General features: G+C 41.0%; 1 protein-coding gene across 2 annotated transcripts in view; it reads left to right on the top strand.

The window, feature by feature from the left end:
- The first annotated feature begins 1,149 nt into the window (after positions 1–1,149).
- NDFIP2 (Nedd4 family interacting protein 2) overlaps positions 1,150–16,086 on the top strand; it is a 39,216-nt gene continuing 24,279 nt past the window's right edge. For both annotated transcript variants that reach the window (XM_026681324.2, XM_026681323.2), the window contains exon 1: positions 1,150–1,348. In XM_026681324.2, coding sequence (XP_026537109.1) covers positions 1,292–1,348 — 57 coding nt within the window. In that variant the 5' untranslated portion in view covers positions 1,150–1,291. The remainder of the gene's footprint in view (positions 1,349–16,086) is intronic.

Here is a 16,086-nt window from a genome sequence, read left to right as displayed (position 1 = left end):
GGCAAAACTCACTTAACAACTGCCTTGCAATAACTTTGGCCTCAATTGTGGTCCTAAGTCAAGAATTATCTAGAACTACCTATAAATACTACCTGTATTTATGACTGTAGCTGTGTCCCAGGGCCCCCAAACCCCTTTTGCAACCTTCTCCTAAGCAAAGTCCACGGGAAGCCAGATTCACTTTATCATCTGGGTTACTAACGCATTGGCGGCAGGGATTCACTTAACAACCATGGCAAAAAAAATAAAAAGTCGTAAAAGTGGAGGGGTTGAACTCACTCAACCTATGTCTCGCTGAGCAACAGAAACGTTGGGCTCCAGGGCGGTTGTAAGTGGAGGACTCCCCGTAGGGGTGTGGAACATGATCAGGGCTGTAAAGGAAGAGGAGAACAGAATAACAGAAGAGTTGGAAGGGACCTTGTAGAGGTCATCTAGTCCAGGGGTCTCCAGCCTTGGTAACTTGAAGACTTGTGGACTTCAACTCCCAGAATTCCTCAGCCAGCAAAGCTGGCAGGGGAATTCTGGGAGTTGAAGTCTTCCAGGCTTAAAGTTGCCAAGGTTGGAGACCCCTGATCTAGTCCAACTAGATGTGGGTGGTAAAGGAAGAGGAGAAGAACAGAGTAACAACAGAAGAGTTGGAAGGGACCTTGTAAAGGTCATCTAGTCCAACCCCACGTAGTCATGTGGGCAGTAAAGGAAGAGGAGAACAACAGAGTAACAACAGAAGAGTTGGAAGGGACCTTGTAGAGGTCATCTAGTCCAACCCCACGTAGTCGTGTGGGTGGTGAAGGAAGAGAACAGAATAACAGAAGGGTTGGACCTTGTAGTCCATCTTGTAGTCCATCCAGGGTAGTTGTATGGGCTATAAAGTAAGAAGAGGAGAACAGAATAGCAACAGAAGAGATGAAAGGGACCTTCTTCCCCCATGCCCAAGCAGGAGACCCTAAACACCATTTCTGACAGCCCAGTCTTTTCTCAAAAGACCCTCTGAACCCTCCTCAGCCGTTTCTTCGCCTCTCTGGCGCGTTTCACTCCCGGATTCCTCCTGAGGCGAACGGCCGGGGAAAGCGAACGGCCGGCTCCCCGAGAAGGAGGAGGAGGCGGCGGAGGAGGAGGAAGGAGGCGGTCGTCAGAGGAGGAGCCAGCTTCACCGCCGGAGCGAAGCAGAGCCGGAGAAAGACGGAACCGGGAGGAGCGAAGAAAAAGCAGAAGGCCCGGAGCTGAAAAAGAAGGAGAGCGCTGAGGCGGCTAGGCCCGACGCGCCCCCGCCCCGACCCCCGCTGCCGCCATCATGGAGCAGCAGCACCAGCAGCAACAGCAGCAGCAGCCCGTCAGTCGGTACCAAGTGGTGAGCAGCGACTCCCTCCGGGGGGTTAGGCGGCGGGTGGGGCCGGGGCTCGGGCCTTATCCAGCCGAATCCTGCCTGCCGAGCATCCCCGGGAGGACCCTGGAAGGGGAAGAAAGAGCCGCGAGGAGCGCTTCTTCCTTCTCTCCCTCCCCTCCCTCCCTTTCTTCACTCCTTCTTTCCTTCTCTCCTTCTCCCCCTCCCTCCCTTTCTTCACTTCTTCCTTCTCTCCTTCCTCCCTTTCCTCCTCCCTCCCTTCTTTCTTCTCTCCTCCTTCTCTCCTTCCTCCCTTCCTTCCTTCTCCCCCTCCTTCCCTTTCTTCACTCCTTCCTTCCTTCTCTCCTCCCTCCCTTTTCTTCTTCACTCCTTCTTTCCTTCTCTCCTTCTCCCCTTCCTCTCCCTCCCTTTCTTCCCTCCTTCCTTCTTCTCTCCTCCCTCCCCCTCCCTCCTTCCTTCTCTCCTTCCTCCCTTCCTTCCTTCTCCCCCTCCCTCCCTTTCTTCACTCCTTCCTTCCTTCTCTCCTCCCTCCTCCTTCCTTCTCTCCTCCCCCTCCCTACTTCTCTTCCTTCCCTCCTTCCTCCCTCCGTCCCTCCTTCCTTCTCTCTTCCCTCCCTCCTTCCTTCCTTCCCTCCCTTCTTCCTTCCTTCTCTCCTCCCTCCCTCCTTCCTTCCTTCCTCCTCCCTTCTTCCTTCCTTCTCTCCTTCCCCTCCTTCCCTCCCTTCTTTCCTTCCTCCCTTCCTTCCTTCCTTCCTTCCCAGCCTCCAAAGCTGTGGCCAGGCTATAAAATCCCCCTCACCCATTCACCCTGCCTCTCTATTACACCCGTGTTTTGCTTCTCCCCCTCTCAATTACACCACACAGTGGTTTTTGCAAGTGATTTACACCGAAGGGGGTGAGGTAGCCAAAGAGAATCTCCTCCAGGACTTTTACAGCTAGGCCTTGACCCTATAACCACAACGGGGAGCCCAATGTTACGTCTTGTTAAGGGAGAAACGCTTCTTCAGTGACTTTGGCCCCTGTTTTACGACCTTTCTTGCCACGGTTGTTAAGGGAATCACCGGTGATAGATAATAAAATGAGTAAACTCGGTGGTTAAGTGAATCTGGTTTCCCCTGTTGACTTTGTTGGTCAGAAGGTTGCCATCACGTGACGTCCCCAGGGCACAGCAAATGGTTGTAGATATAGAAACAATTGCCAAGTCTCGGAATTTTGATTGCGTGATGATGGAGTGGCTGGAAAGGTCATCACTGCGAAAAAAACCGGTCATAAGTCATATTCTTTTCGGTGATGTAACTTTGAATGGTCACTAAATGAGCTGTTGTAAGGCGAGGACTACCCATACCTGATCCTAGAATTCCTTGGGGCTCTCTAACCTTGGCGGTTTTCTTGCAGACATTTCATTATCCAAATAGGTAACATCAGCAGGGCTAGTTATTGTTTTTTGTTTTTTTTTATCTATCACCTAGTTTGGATAATGAAACTTATGCAGGAAAACAACCAAGCTCAGAGAGCACCAAGGATCCTTTTCATGTCAACCCTGAGCTACAAATATTCCCCTTAATTGACCTGATCTGTTTGCATTCTCACTGCACCCGGGTGAAGCTTCTGCCGGGGTGGGGGGTGTCCTCGACTTATGACCACAACAGAACTCCAAGATTTCTGATGCTAAGCGAAACAGCGGTTAAATGAGTTTGGTCCCATTTTACAACCTTTCTTGCCATGGTTGTTAAGGGAATCGCTGCAGTTGTTAGCAATCCAGTCGTTAAGTGAATCTGGCTTCCTCACTGACTTTGCTTGTCTGAAGGTCACAAAAGGGCGATCACATGTCACCCGGGATACTGAAGCTGTCATAAATATGAGTCAGTTGCCAAACGTCTGAATTCTGATCACGTAACCATGGAGCACAAAGGGGCAGATTGCACTTCAGTATTTTAGGTTGCTAAGCAAGACATTGGTCCAATGGCTTTTGCTCTTCTTGCCACTGTTGTTAAGCGAGCCATGGTAATTGTGAAGCTGATTACACGGTTGTTAAGTGAATCTGTTTTCCCCACTGACTTTGCTGGTCGCAAAAGGGAATCACGTGGCCCCGGGACAGAGCAACCATCATAAATATGAGTCAATTGCCAAGCGGCCAAATTCTGATCATGTGACCATGGGGAGGCTGCAACGGTTGTAAGTGTGAAAACTGGTTGTAAGTGCTGTTGTAACAGTGACTAAATGAACTGTTGTAAGTCGAGGACTATTGGTATTAACTATTTGGATTTTCAGCCTGGCGAGGTATTGTGCAAATCTACTTGGTGTTGCTAATGGATGGGTCACTCTCATACAAATTAAAAAAAAACAGTGCCACGCAGGCAGGCCTATTATCAGCTGGGCCGGGTTATCTTGGTATGATTACCACTTGATGAATTGTGTCAGTTTTATGTAGCACTTGTGTTGCTGATTAAGAAAACAAGATAGTGCCCAGAGCAACTTGTGAGTTGAAGGAAAAAGAGAGAATTCAACAAGTTACTCTCTGAGATGGACCAATATCAACATTTTTTATTTCGATAGAATCACACCTAAATAGCTTTATGAGAAAAGTAGGTGAAAGTTCATTTTAATTTCAAAGTTTGGTTAGTGTTATTGATTTCAACAATATATATTGGGTAGTGTTTCTGATACATTAACCATCAACTACAACTTAAGCCTTGTGAATGTTTCAAGGAATATCTTCTATTATTGTTCCAAAGTATCCTAAGCTTATATTATTTGGTAAAACAACACCACAGCTGTATTTATGTCCTCTTATAAGAACCCAAGTAGCCCAATACTAGTCAGGATTTCTATATTTTCATATTTGAAGGCATATTCTATAGTGGAGAAGAATGTCCATAAATATATAAGATTCTGGCTAAACTTCTTAAGGGACAAACGTTTTTTCTCTCTACACATCTGTAAACTAGGATAAATGCTTAGTAGTATAAAAGTTATATGGGTTGTGGGTTTGAGTTGCCCCCTTTCCTAAATAACTTAATGTTTGATTAGCCTCACTGTCTGAAATGATAAGCTGTGAGATCCTCTTTAATTCTTAGCAATGGGTATTTGCTGCCTCACTTTGTGGCTATGTTAGTATGTTAAGTATGGTTTGCTGTGCAAGTCATGGGAGTTTTATGTTAAACCATAATTCACTTATTGTCCTAAGCCAGAATCAAACTAAATTATTTTTAGGACATAATTTGAATCCAGTGATCTTGATGGTCTATCATGCTTAGCAATAAGCATAGAACAGATACCATGTAAGTGCCTGCTGACGCTTTCCTGATAACTTTCATTCTTTTAAACTTTCACATATGTAACAAATACACGATCTGGGAAAATGAAAGTATACTATATAGATACATTTCAGTATATGTGAAATATAAATATATTTGTTGTACCTGCGTATAATGTAACATGCTTAAGAACCTTTGTTTATATAGATTTGTAAGTTGAACAACACTCACATATTTCTCTTTTATAAATAGAATCATTTCAGTGTTGAAATACATAATTTCCTGCCCAATGAACTGCTGCTTTGAATAGATAATACTTGTTTTTCCTGGGAAAATGTAAGTGGTAATTTCCTGATTAAGCTAGGACCTTGTAATGCTTCCATAGGGACCCAAATCTGTCTCCTCAAAAGAGTTTATAATGCTGATTTCAATAGGAAATAGAGAAAGGGAAATTTGAATGTTTCTTCACATCTGATTTTATGTATCATATTTGCATTTCAGTTGCTTATCTTGGGTTTGTAGTTCACTGAAAATAAAGAGGTTGGTAATATGCTGACATGGTTTAAAATCCTCTGGATGATGCATAGCACATAGCAAAGGTCATTGATAAAGCGAGAAAATGCTGTATTTGAAAAATCATGGCTCTCCATGGTTTGGAGGATGAAATTGTATCTACTAAATATTCTGTTTTCCAAATTTAAAATTTTCAACAAAACCTTGTAGGATCAGCTGATGCACAGCACTGATTGGACTGACTCTTACTTAATAAAGCTGTCAAGCTGTTTAAGTCCTAAACTTGCCTTCATTCGTGTTTAAGTCCTATTCAGCCTGCAGTTTTACTTTGAGGTAAAAGAACCCCAAACAGTGTAACATTTTAATGCTACTTCCTGTTTTTAAGGTAACCAGATGAAAATTTCAGATGTATGACATTCTTAATGGAAAAACTTTCAGACGTTGTGATTGTGTTGGGCGGTGAAAGCTAATATAAGATTCAAAGTAATAAAGAATTTGAGTGAATATGAATAAGACTTCCACTGGTTCCAACTTGTATTGGATAGAAGACATTGTGAAGGATCAGTCAATATTGCGCTACCAACAAATTTAGTCTTACTGCACTGCTGTGATAAGAAAGCAACCTGATTAGCAGCTGGTTTCCTATGAAAGTTACGTAAAGTGTTTAATTCTGGCTTAAGACTGTTTGTACCAGGCAGATTGGATTTGTAACTTATAGTTTATGTATCATTTAACAACATCATACGAACCGGAGCCAGGATGTTGATATCATATTGTTATAGTGTCTACAAGGCAGTCTTTATTATGGTTAGTGATTAGAGCCCCATCTACAAAAACATTAAAAATGGCTAGAATCTAAAAACGTTGATGTTCTTGTACAAGGCCGTATGGTATTATGGTGTTCCATTAGATATCTTATGAGATTTCAGCTGCTATGGTGCGGAGGAAAACAGGCTAATGTGCAAATGCTTATCATCTTGACCTGCCCTTAATACAGTAATAACATGTAACTATCCAAGGTCTTCCAATAATTTTTTTGATCCCATCCAACTGGCTGATTAAATGTCTTCTATTTATCTCAGTGTTGCCAAGTATTATGTCTTTTCTAGTCTGTTATCTTCTTGCATTATTTCACTATTTACCACTTTAACTTCATTGTCACCCCCAAAATTCACTAAGTTTTGCAGGTTGACAGCTAGCTTGGTATTTACCATTGTTTTGGCTTTTGGCTTTTCCTTTCCCTTTTACTAGCTCTTCTAAGTCGTCTTCAGCTAACAGTTCTCTGCCTGCTCATTGGGCATTTCTCTCCACTTGTACGGCATTCTCCATAAGCAACCCTTTCTAATCTTCAAACCGATAAATCACAAGTTCATTTTTCTAAAAAGTTCATTAAGTGTTTCTAGTCACTAATAAATGCAGTTAACTGATCTTTCTTTAATCAAGCATGTAAATTTTGCCATCTCTGTGAGAATTCTGTTATCTTCAGCACCAATAATCCTCTGGTATGAATATGAATGTCATCTATGATAACTGTTCAGATTCTATCTAGTTGTGAATTGTGACATTGCTCTGACCTTATTGAAATGTTTTTTTTTCCTTATTTTCCTCGTCTGGTTATATTCTTGCATTTCAAAATACTTGCGAATTAGATCTTTTCTGGTCCTTTTTTGCTTGATTAATGGTGGTATGTGTGCTTATCTCATGTCAGTGTTGCTTAAGGCTTTCATCCTTGCTCTTTCTCTCCATGTGATGATAATTTATTCTGAAAAATCACTTGAATCTTTTCATCTTTGCCATTTTGATATCATGTTGGCTTTCCTGATTTCTTTAATTTTCTAAATTTAACCTGCATTTTTTGATTACAGCACTTCACTAACTTTCTGGAAGTGCACTGACTGATTAGAAAATAGGAAAACAGGGTTGGAAGGGACCTTGGAGGTCTTCTTGTCCAACCTTCTGCTCAAGCAGGAGATCCTATATCATTTTGGACAAATGGGTTGTCCAATCTCTTTTTAAAAAACTTCCAGTAATAGATCTACCCCAGCTTCCGGAGGCAAACCATTCCATTACTTAATTGTTCTTACTGTCAGGAAATTTCTCCTTAATTCTAAATTGAGTCTCTCTAATAATTTTCCACCCATTACACCTTATCCTGTCCTCACATGCTTTCGAGAATAGGCTGATCCCTTTCTGTCTGTAGCAGCCCCTCAAGCACCTGAATTTTGATCATGTAACCACGGGGATGTTGCAATGGTCATTAAGTGTGAAAATCACTTTTTTCAATGCTGTTGTAACTTTGAATGGTCACTAAATGAATGGTTGCACGTCGAGGACCACCTGTATATCAGGTGTATTCTTGCCGCTCCATTATAAAGTAGTTGTCATGCCCCTGTTGTAGCCTGAATCTGTGGAAGAAGGTAAACTGGATCTGAGGAAGATCAGGGGAGGGGGCGGCTTCATTGGCTTTGGAGGAATGTGGGGAGGAGCAGGCTGAGTCAGCCCAGGGCCCTTCAAGATTGGAATGGCTTGTAAGCAGGGAGGAACGGGGCCAGGATGACCGAGAGAAGGCAAGCAGTGGACATGAGGAGTGACAGAGCTCAAGCAATGAGCAAAGAACACCCCCTCCTGATCCCCGAGCATGGAGAGTGGAGAGGAGGCGGGAACAGCGCAGGCCGGCCCAACGACTCAGAAGGAGAGCGCCCCGCCCCTCTTCACAAGGCACATCTGGGGACTGAGATTTAAGGAGACGCTGTGAGGAGGGGCATTTGCCTGGAACAGACGCTGAACTGGTAGAGTTTGGTGTGCCAGTCCAGACATTTGGAGTTTGCAGGACTGCTTGCTTCTTCCTTACTGGTGAACTGAGTGCCTTCTTCCTTACTTTGTGGACTCATTGTTTGTTCTTTGTTCCATGGGCTCATTTCCCTGTTCCTTTGTTTTGCTGGACTGGGCGCAGCCAGAGGCTGCCGTGTGTGTGTGTGTGTGTGTGTGTGTGTGTGTGTGTGTGTTTGTGTGTGTGTTTGAGGGGAAATTTGGAGCATTAAAGGGGAGTTTGAGCTCTCAGCTGGCTGTGTGACCTTCGTGTCTTTTCCTGGGTCATCACAGTTGTAGTATCACTTCACGTGATCTTGACAGTATCCCTCTGTTGATGCAGCCCAAGACTGTATTGGCTTTTTCGGCAACAGCAGCACACTCCTTGCTCACACTTAGTAGTCATCCATTAGGACACCTAGATCCATCTCACAGTTACTGCTGTTGAGCCAGGTACCACCTATTCCATACCTGTCCATTTGGTTTTTCTTGCCTAAGTGTAAGGCCTTACTTTTCTCACCTACTATTACTAAATGGTGCTTTCCCATCATCTGTTTCCTGTTAGACAACATCAGAATAACATGATTTTGATGCAGTCTGCGTTTATGTGGGTTGAGTTAGGTTCTCATAAGAAACGAGAATTTTCTACACATGACTGTTTTAATATATCCTTGGCTTTACTAATCCAGATATTCCTGTCATTCTAAGATCTTCCATTTCTCCAACTTTTGTATTCCAGCTTTCTTTTTCTTTTTGTATATATTGCCTGTTAAAATTTGCCACAGAAATAGTATCATTTTCTTTTGGGTCCACCACTGGCAGTTATAGCTGCCTAATGTTGACATCCATCCATTATTTCTGATAATTTAATCCTGTTTATTGAATTTTAATCAAGTATGTATTTAACTATGGATTTTTAGCGTCGTTACAACTCCGTTCAACTCTGTATTCTTTTATAGCTGGAGAGTTTCCTTTTATCATTAGAGATTTAGATTCATGTGGTTTCTTCTTGTCCACCTAAATTTGTTCCTAAAATACCCAGTTTGGTACTCCATTTTGTTTAAATTTTTACTTCATTCATGCTTATTTACGTTCTAATTGGATATATTGTAACCGGGCGAACTGTTTTTAAATGTAGTACCAGTGACCAGACTTCCTTAGGTCTGCTTTACTTAATGTTTGTTTAATCTTAAATATTAATATCGCTATGGGAAGGAAGCCAATTGTCAGCCAAAGATGACACAGTGACATCTAATTGAGTCCAATTCTTCATTTGCTTACACCTCATGTACAGAATCTTGCTATACTAGTAAAGCTATAATCTTGCAACCTCATAGCTGTACTCTGAGAGATTATAGGGTATGGTTACCCAGAAGTTCTCCCTCCCTCCCTTATCCAGTTCAAGATTGCACAGACCCTTAATTTGAACTTTTCTCTGGAAAGTACATCCTTGCAAAACCGCAGCGTTCCTGCTGAGATACCTCCCCTCCTTCTCCAGGTGCATATTCCATAACACAAATGCCCTGCTCTGTGTTTCCATCCTATCAGCTACATTTTTAAAGCTTTGATCTGTTTCTATGGCTACAGCAAAAGAATCTTCAAGTGGTGTAGAAAGAAGTCTTTGTTTGACTTTTCCTTTTATTATAGCATTCTAGATACAATGTAGAATATCGCTCCACATAGTAAGGATGGGTTTGAGACGGCTAGATACATTGTACGATATAGTTGGACAAAGTAAGGGGAGTTTGACACAATTGGTTAATTATTCAAACAGTGCTTTGTTTTTATTTACTTAATGACCATCAGATTTTGCGTAGAATTCAATTGCCAAGTGACATCAAATGTAAAAATGCAAAGTGTTAAACTAAAGCTGTTTAAAAAACAGAAAACATTTAGCAAAATCGGCAATGGAAGAAGGTAGAAGCAGTTAAATAAAAACTTAAAAACCTTCATGAGACATAAAGAATTACAAAATTATACCTTCAGGATCTCTGGACATTGGTGAGGATGCTGGGAGTTGTAAATGATTCTAGAGAAATTGTAGTAATTTATCTTGGCTATACAGGGTAGAATCAGCACATTAAAATGTATATCGAAGTAAATTAGCAGCCACTACAGAGACAAGAGTGGCATAACATGAGTTTTTTAAAAAAATACCCAAAACTCATCTGGATAGTCCATTCTCCCATCACTATCAACTGCAGGTTCCAAGCAATATTCAAAAATAACGTCATGCAAAGCAAATTAAAATAATTCCAAATTTGAAAAACAGACATGGTAAAAGTTTGTCAACAGTATAATCTAAATAGTATTGTTTATATTATCAAACTTCTTCAAGTTTAGAATAATCCAAGCAGCTTTCTACTGTAGGTCTTTTCACTGAAAAACTAATATTAATGTAACTGAAGGGAATGCTAGTGGAAATTCTTCAGAAGATTTTCCTTTTCATTTCATGGAAGAATGTTTTCTTTTTTCTTTTTAATTCAATGTTACTTAGTAGATGACTCATTGTAAAGCATAAATCATTTTAAGTATTTGAGTTCATGGAAGATTATGATGCTGCAGGCTCTGACACAGAATACGCTTGTCCCCATTTCAACTATAATTCATAACTTCAGGAGAGAAAAAAAGGACTTTGGCATGCACACATAGAAAAATAATTGGGTCCTTTTGAAGCAAAAGGTTCTCTTTTAAGTTGCAGCCTGATCGGTAGAGCATTCATTTACCTGTACTAATTTAGTTTCCATTTCATTCTATGAAGTTAAAGAATAACATAATAATAGAGTTGGAAGGGACCATGGCAGTCTTCTAATCCAACTTCCTGCCTAGGAAACGCCCTGTTCAGGAAACCCAATACTATTTGAGATAAATAGTTGTCCAATCTCTTCTTAAAAACTTCCAGTGTTGGAGCATTCACAACTTCTGGAAGCAAGATACTTTGTGAATTTAAACTTAATAAGCCAGAGCCAGATTAATTGGAATTAAATTAATTCCCACTAATTTCAAATAGAATAAATTAGTTGCGACTATTGAAAAAAAAGTCCATGGTAGACACACACAGTTTCTGAAGGCAAATCTTTCCACTGGTTAATTGTCTTCACTGTCAGGAAATTTCACCTTACTTCTAGGTTGCTTCTCTCCTTGATGAGTTTCCACCTGTTGCTTCTTGTCCTGCCTTCAGGTGTTTTGGAGAATAGCTTGACTCCCTCTTCTTTGGGGCAGCCCCTGAGATACTGGAACACTGCTATCATGTCACCCCTAGCCCTTCTTTTCATCAGACTAGACATACCCAGTTCCAGCAACTGTTCTTCATATGTTTCAGCCTCCAGTCACCTAATCATCTTTGTTGCTCTTCTCTGCACTCTTTCTAGAGCCCCAACCTCTTTTTTACATTGTGGCAACCAAAACTGGATGCAGTATTCCAAGTGTGGCCTTACCAGGGCCTTATAAAGTGGTATTAACACTTCACGTGATCTTGATTTTATCCCTCTGCTAAGGAGGAGTTTATATTTTATTGTTTTCTGTTAAAGTACTCCTTCATGAGTCAGTATCTACCTTCCAAAACAGAGGTGAATGCTCTTGGCATATCCTATCCAGCTAGGAATCTGAATTATAGAAATATCCCCTCCCCCACCCCCACTCACCCCAATTTTAATTTTCAGAAAGGAATCTCAAGGTATAAGAATTCTGTTCCTCTCAAACACTTTCAATTTGGGGAAATTTCAGAGTCAGGAAGATAGGTGGGGGCAGCAGGGATTTCCAAACGGCTGTCCCAATAGTGAGCAGGGGTTCCAAACTTGATTTCATTGAGGGCCGCATCAGGGTTGTGTTTGACCTTGGGGGGCTGGGGTGGACGTGGCCAGGGTGGGCATGGCCAACATGATGTTGCTTGTGTTGGGGGGCACCCATGCTGGCCCAAGAGCTCTGCCAAAAAAAATGGGCTCCTGAGCTCCATTTTCGGCTGGGATGGCCTCTTGCAACCCTCTGCCAGTGAAAATGGAGCTCAGGGGGACCACGCACGGTCCTTACAAGGTTTGTTTTCAGCTGCGATGGCCTCCTGCAACCCTTTGCCAGTGAAAACTGAGCTTGGGAGGGCTGCGTGTGGGCCGGTCCTTCACTATTTCCAGGGCGGCTCAGTGGGCCAGATCTAAGTACCCCGCAGGCCAGATCCAGCCCCCGAGCCTTGAGTTTGACACCCCTAGCTTTGAAGAAAGGAGGTTTGATACACCCCTACCCCCACATACCTGCTGTTCAATATATGGACTCAGCCACTCCATTACAAGCAGTTTTTTTTTGTTTTGTACAGCAGGGGTGAATGGTCTGGTGTCTCCCAAAATCTAACTTAAATACAGCAGGTTTGGGTTTTTCTAGCTGGGCTGGCAAGTCCTTTTCATAATAATCTTGTCTCTTAGTTGTTGCAGAATAAGGCGTCATGAAAAACCATCTTAGGCCTTATTAACCAGCTGGACAAAATGATTATGGTCAAAATAGTTTTGATTTCTGATGCTGGGGCAGGAATCAAGTTCAAGGCTGATACAGTAACTCTTAGACTTCTGCTCTGCAATGTTTCCTGAGGACAATTTCAAGGATCCCAAATGATGGTTTGAGAATCTGACTCTAGAACATGAAATCCTTCTCTGTGTCTTAAATCTGTTTAATTGCAATCTGTTGGAAAGATTGTTGACCCTGGCAAGTTACTACATCAGTTCGTTACTTTGAATTTTATAATCTTTACCCTGTGTCTTACTAATCAACTTTTGCTGCATGTTAGCCTTATTCAATTGCGTTTAATGGCAAATAACTCTTATTTAAATATCGTTTCACTTCGTTGCGTGTATTCTTCTTAAAAATGTGAATATTCCATTTCATTACAGTTTACCATAGTTGATAACCTGTAACCTTAACAGAAGGCTATAACTTGAGGTATTTTGCATTTGCTTGTGACATAGAGATTAACTTAAGTAGAAAGGGTTACCCATCCCTGTGGTTCTTTTTTTTTTTCCAACCCAGTAGAATGTTGAAAAGAATCTTTTTCTTTTCTTTTCTTTTTTCCAGTCTTGAAAAGAATCTTTTTCAAGAGGTTTGAGAATCCACCGGTCTATCTGCCCTTGCCACGTGAAAATAATGGAACGGACACAATTTTGTGTGGAGAGACAATTTTGCAAAAGGAAAAAATAGAGTTTATAAGTGGTCTGGATCAATTTGACAGCTGGTAGGGGAGACACAGTAGAAGCAATTGAGCCGCAGTTCATTGTGCTGCTGACTACTCCATCTTAAGTTCTCCTCAGGGGTGGGATTCAATTGTTTTACTACCAGTTCTGTGGGCCTGGCTTGGTGGGCATGACAGGAGAAGAATACTGTAAAATCTCCAGTCAGAGGTGGTGTTTGCTGGTTCTCCGAATTACTCAAAATTTCCGCTACCAGTTCTCCAGAACTGGTCAGAATATGCTGAACACCACCTCTGGTTCTCCTCCTTTCTCTCTCCTAGTCAAATGATTTGGATTCTAGGCTATTCTTGTGTGGCAAATGCACACACAAAAAGACATAATACATTATTTTGTTGCACAGAGGAAAATGTGGACCTGTTCCATGGTACTACTGATAAAAGTGATTGGCAAGAATTCCGCAACATGTACTTTGCCTGCTATTTCTATCTTGTTTATTTTCATTCTGTGTGTTTTGAAGTTTCCCCAGATCCATTACCAGAATCTGATCTCATGTACTGTGAGGACTTCATAGGAAAAGAGGAGGCAAATATGTGAACTCAAAAACAGCTCCTTAGTTTTGTAACATGATCATTTGAATGGCAAAAATCATAAGTCTCCTGTGATGTGTATTACATTGCCCTTGTTCAACTTGCGCATTTTGCCTTTCAAATATATTTGATGTGGTCCCCAGCTGCCAAAAAAATCTTGCCCACCCTAGCTGTTTAATCCTTGCCCTATTACCTCTTGCTGTCACATGAGATCTATTTTGTACTTAATTAAATTTGCTTTACGTATATCTAATTAGATTTTCCTTAAGCAAACATATTTTAGCAAGCTTTAGAGTCAAGTTTCTATTCTCTCTTAATCACCTCAGAAACCCTTGTAAGTTTTTTTCTTGCCTATCATGGGACTTTTATTTGGGAAGTGTTAAAATACATCTTTCTATTTAATCATGCAACTGTGGGCAATAACCTAACTTTTGTGAGTGGAGAGAATTGGTGACTATCTAATTATTAGCAGGGCTTATGCATTTTGTATATTTGTGTCTAGTTTCAGTCTAGTATAGTTTCCCTGAAAATATAACCTACCTCGAAAGTAAGTCCTAGCTTGATTTTTACACTTATGCCCAATATAACCCCCCCCCCCCAAATAAGCCCTAATTAAGACCCCCACTTACACCAGTGTGCACGAGTAAAAATTAAGCTTGGGAGGGTGGAGCTGCTCTACTGCTTACCTTCAGATATTTGCAGTCAGGACTTGCACACCCTGACACCTGCCTTGCCAGCCCATTTCTTCTGCTGCTGGCAAGGCTTTCCTGAAGGCCTATGCAGCCGATAACAGAGCTCCGGAGGAAGCTTTTTGGGGAAACACAGATGGATAACAATATGGTAAATAAAAAATAAAGTTTCACTAGTGTTACCTGTTCACCTTCCTAGATTCGCTGTCCCTTCAGGCAATCCCTCATGCCCTGGTCACCTCCTGGCTTGATTATGCATGCTACAAAGGGTTGCCTTTGAATGCCACCTGGAAGCTTCAGCTGGATCAAAATGCAGCGACACAAGAGGTCATGAGCATTCTTCAATATGCCCATGTAAAACCTCTGCTTCATGTGCTGCACCGATTGCCATCTTTCTTTTGAGCGAATCATTTTTGTTCAGCATTATTTTATAATACATGAAAGCTTTAAATTGAATCCTTTTATCCAGAATGGTATAGGGCAGGGATCTCCACAAGTCTTAAAGTTGCCAAGGTTGGAGACCCCTGGTATAGGGTTTCCTGTTTGAGCAGTGGGTTGGACTAGAAGACCTCCAAGGTCCCTTCCAACTCTGTTATTCTGTATCTGTTGAAAGGTCATTAATAAGGTCCTCATATGTCTACACTGAAAGAATTTTTTTTGAGAGTAGATGTAGATGAAAATTGGCTTAAAACTCATACTCATTGGATGTCCATCACCGACATATATCCAGTCTACTGAAATTATCTCTAGAATCTTCATCCTCATTCCCCTTCAGACTAAGTTCCAGGATGCATGGATGTGACTGTATAAATAGTACTCTGCAAATTATTCTAATTTATATTGGCAAGTGTGCCGAATCAGTGAGTGTGATTTGAGCATTTTATATAAAATATAACAGACAAAGCAAAATTAGGCACAGAGACATTTTTGGAAACAGCGGAACCTTCTAAACAATGAAAGATAAAGTACCTGTTTTAAATGCTTTCCATATATCTAACATCAATCACCCAACTTTGAAAAGATAACAATTTAAGCATTGTAAAACAAGCTTGCAGATAGTCCAAGTGGATAATAAATGGTAGTGTTGTGATGTTTTAATTATCCAAAATCTGCCAAATCTGATTTCTTCAGTAAGTTATTGTTTGGCTGTCAGCTTTTCTTCACAAAATTAAAGCAGAAGCAAGAGCAATATCCGGTCTTAATTTCATATTTACAATTAGGAAAGTCTCACTTGGTAAAGTAGAAGTAGCAGCAATGTTGGGTTAAAATTTTGAGGTTGTTACCAAACCAGGAATGGAGAGAAAATGTGTGTCCATCCAAAAGAAAATAACTTTTAGTTCTTTGCATAGAATAGATGGGGGAAAGAAATCTTATAAAACAAAGAAACAAAGAAATCTTATAAATAGTTCTCAGTGGTTGCTTATATTATGTACAGTGTGTATATATATATATATATATATATATATATGTATGTATGTATGTATGTATGTATGTATGTATATGTATATGTATATGTATATGTGTGTGTGTGTGTGTGTGTGTACATATATATATATGTATGGTATTCAGCTTTGTTCGGGTATTTTCCCACGTCATTATAGTTGTGCTTTTAAAGTTGTAGCAACGTTTCAGCAGAATCTCATCTGCCATCATCAGGCTTCTGTATTGTGTTCGTATCATCTGATGCTATATATATTGCTATATATTGCTTGCTTGCAAGAA

This window comes from Notechis scutatus, chromosome 5 (genome assembly GCF_049901735.1).
Source record: "Notechis scutatus isolate UNSWTSFEM ecotype Mainland chromosome 5, rNotScu1.2, whole genome shotgun sequence".
Taxonomy (NCBI): domain Eukaryota; kingdom Metazoa; phylum Chordata; class Lepidosauria; order Squamata; family Elapidae; genus Notechis; species Notechis scutatus.
This window is presented reverse-complemented; position numbering and strand designations above follow the sequence as displayed.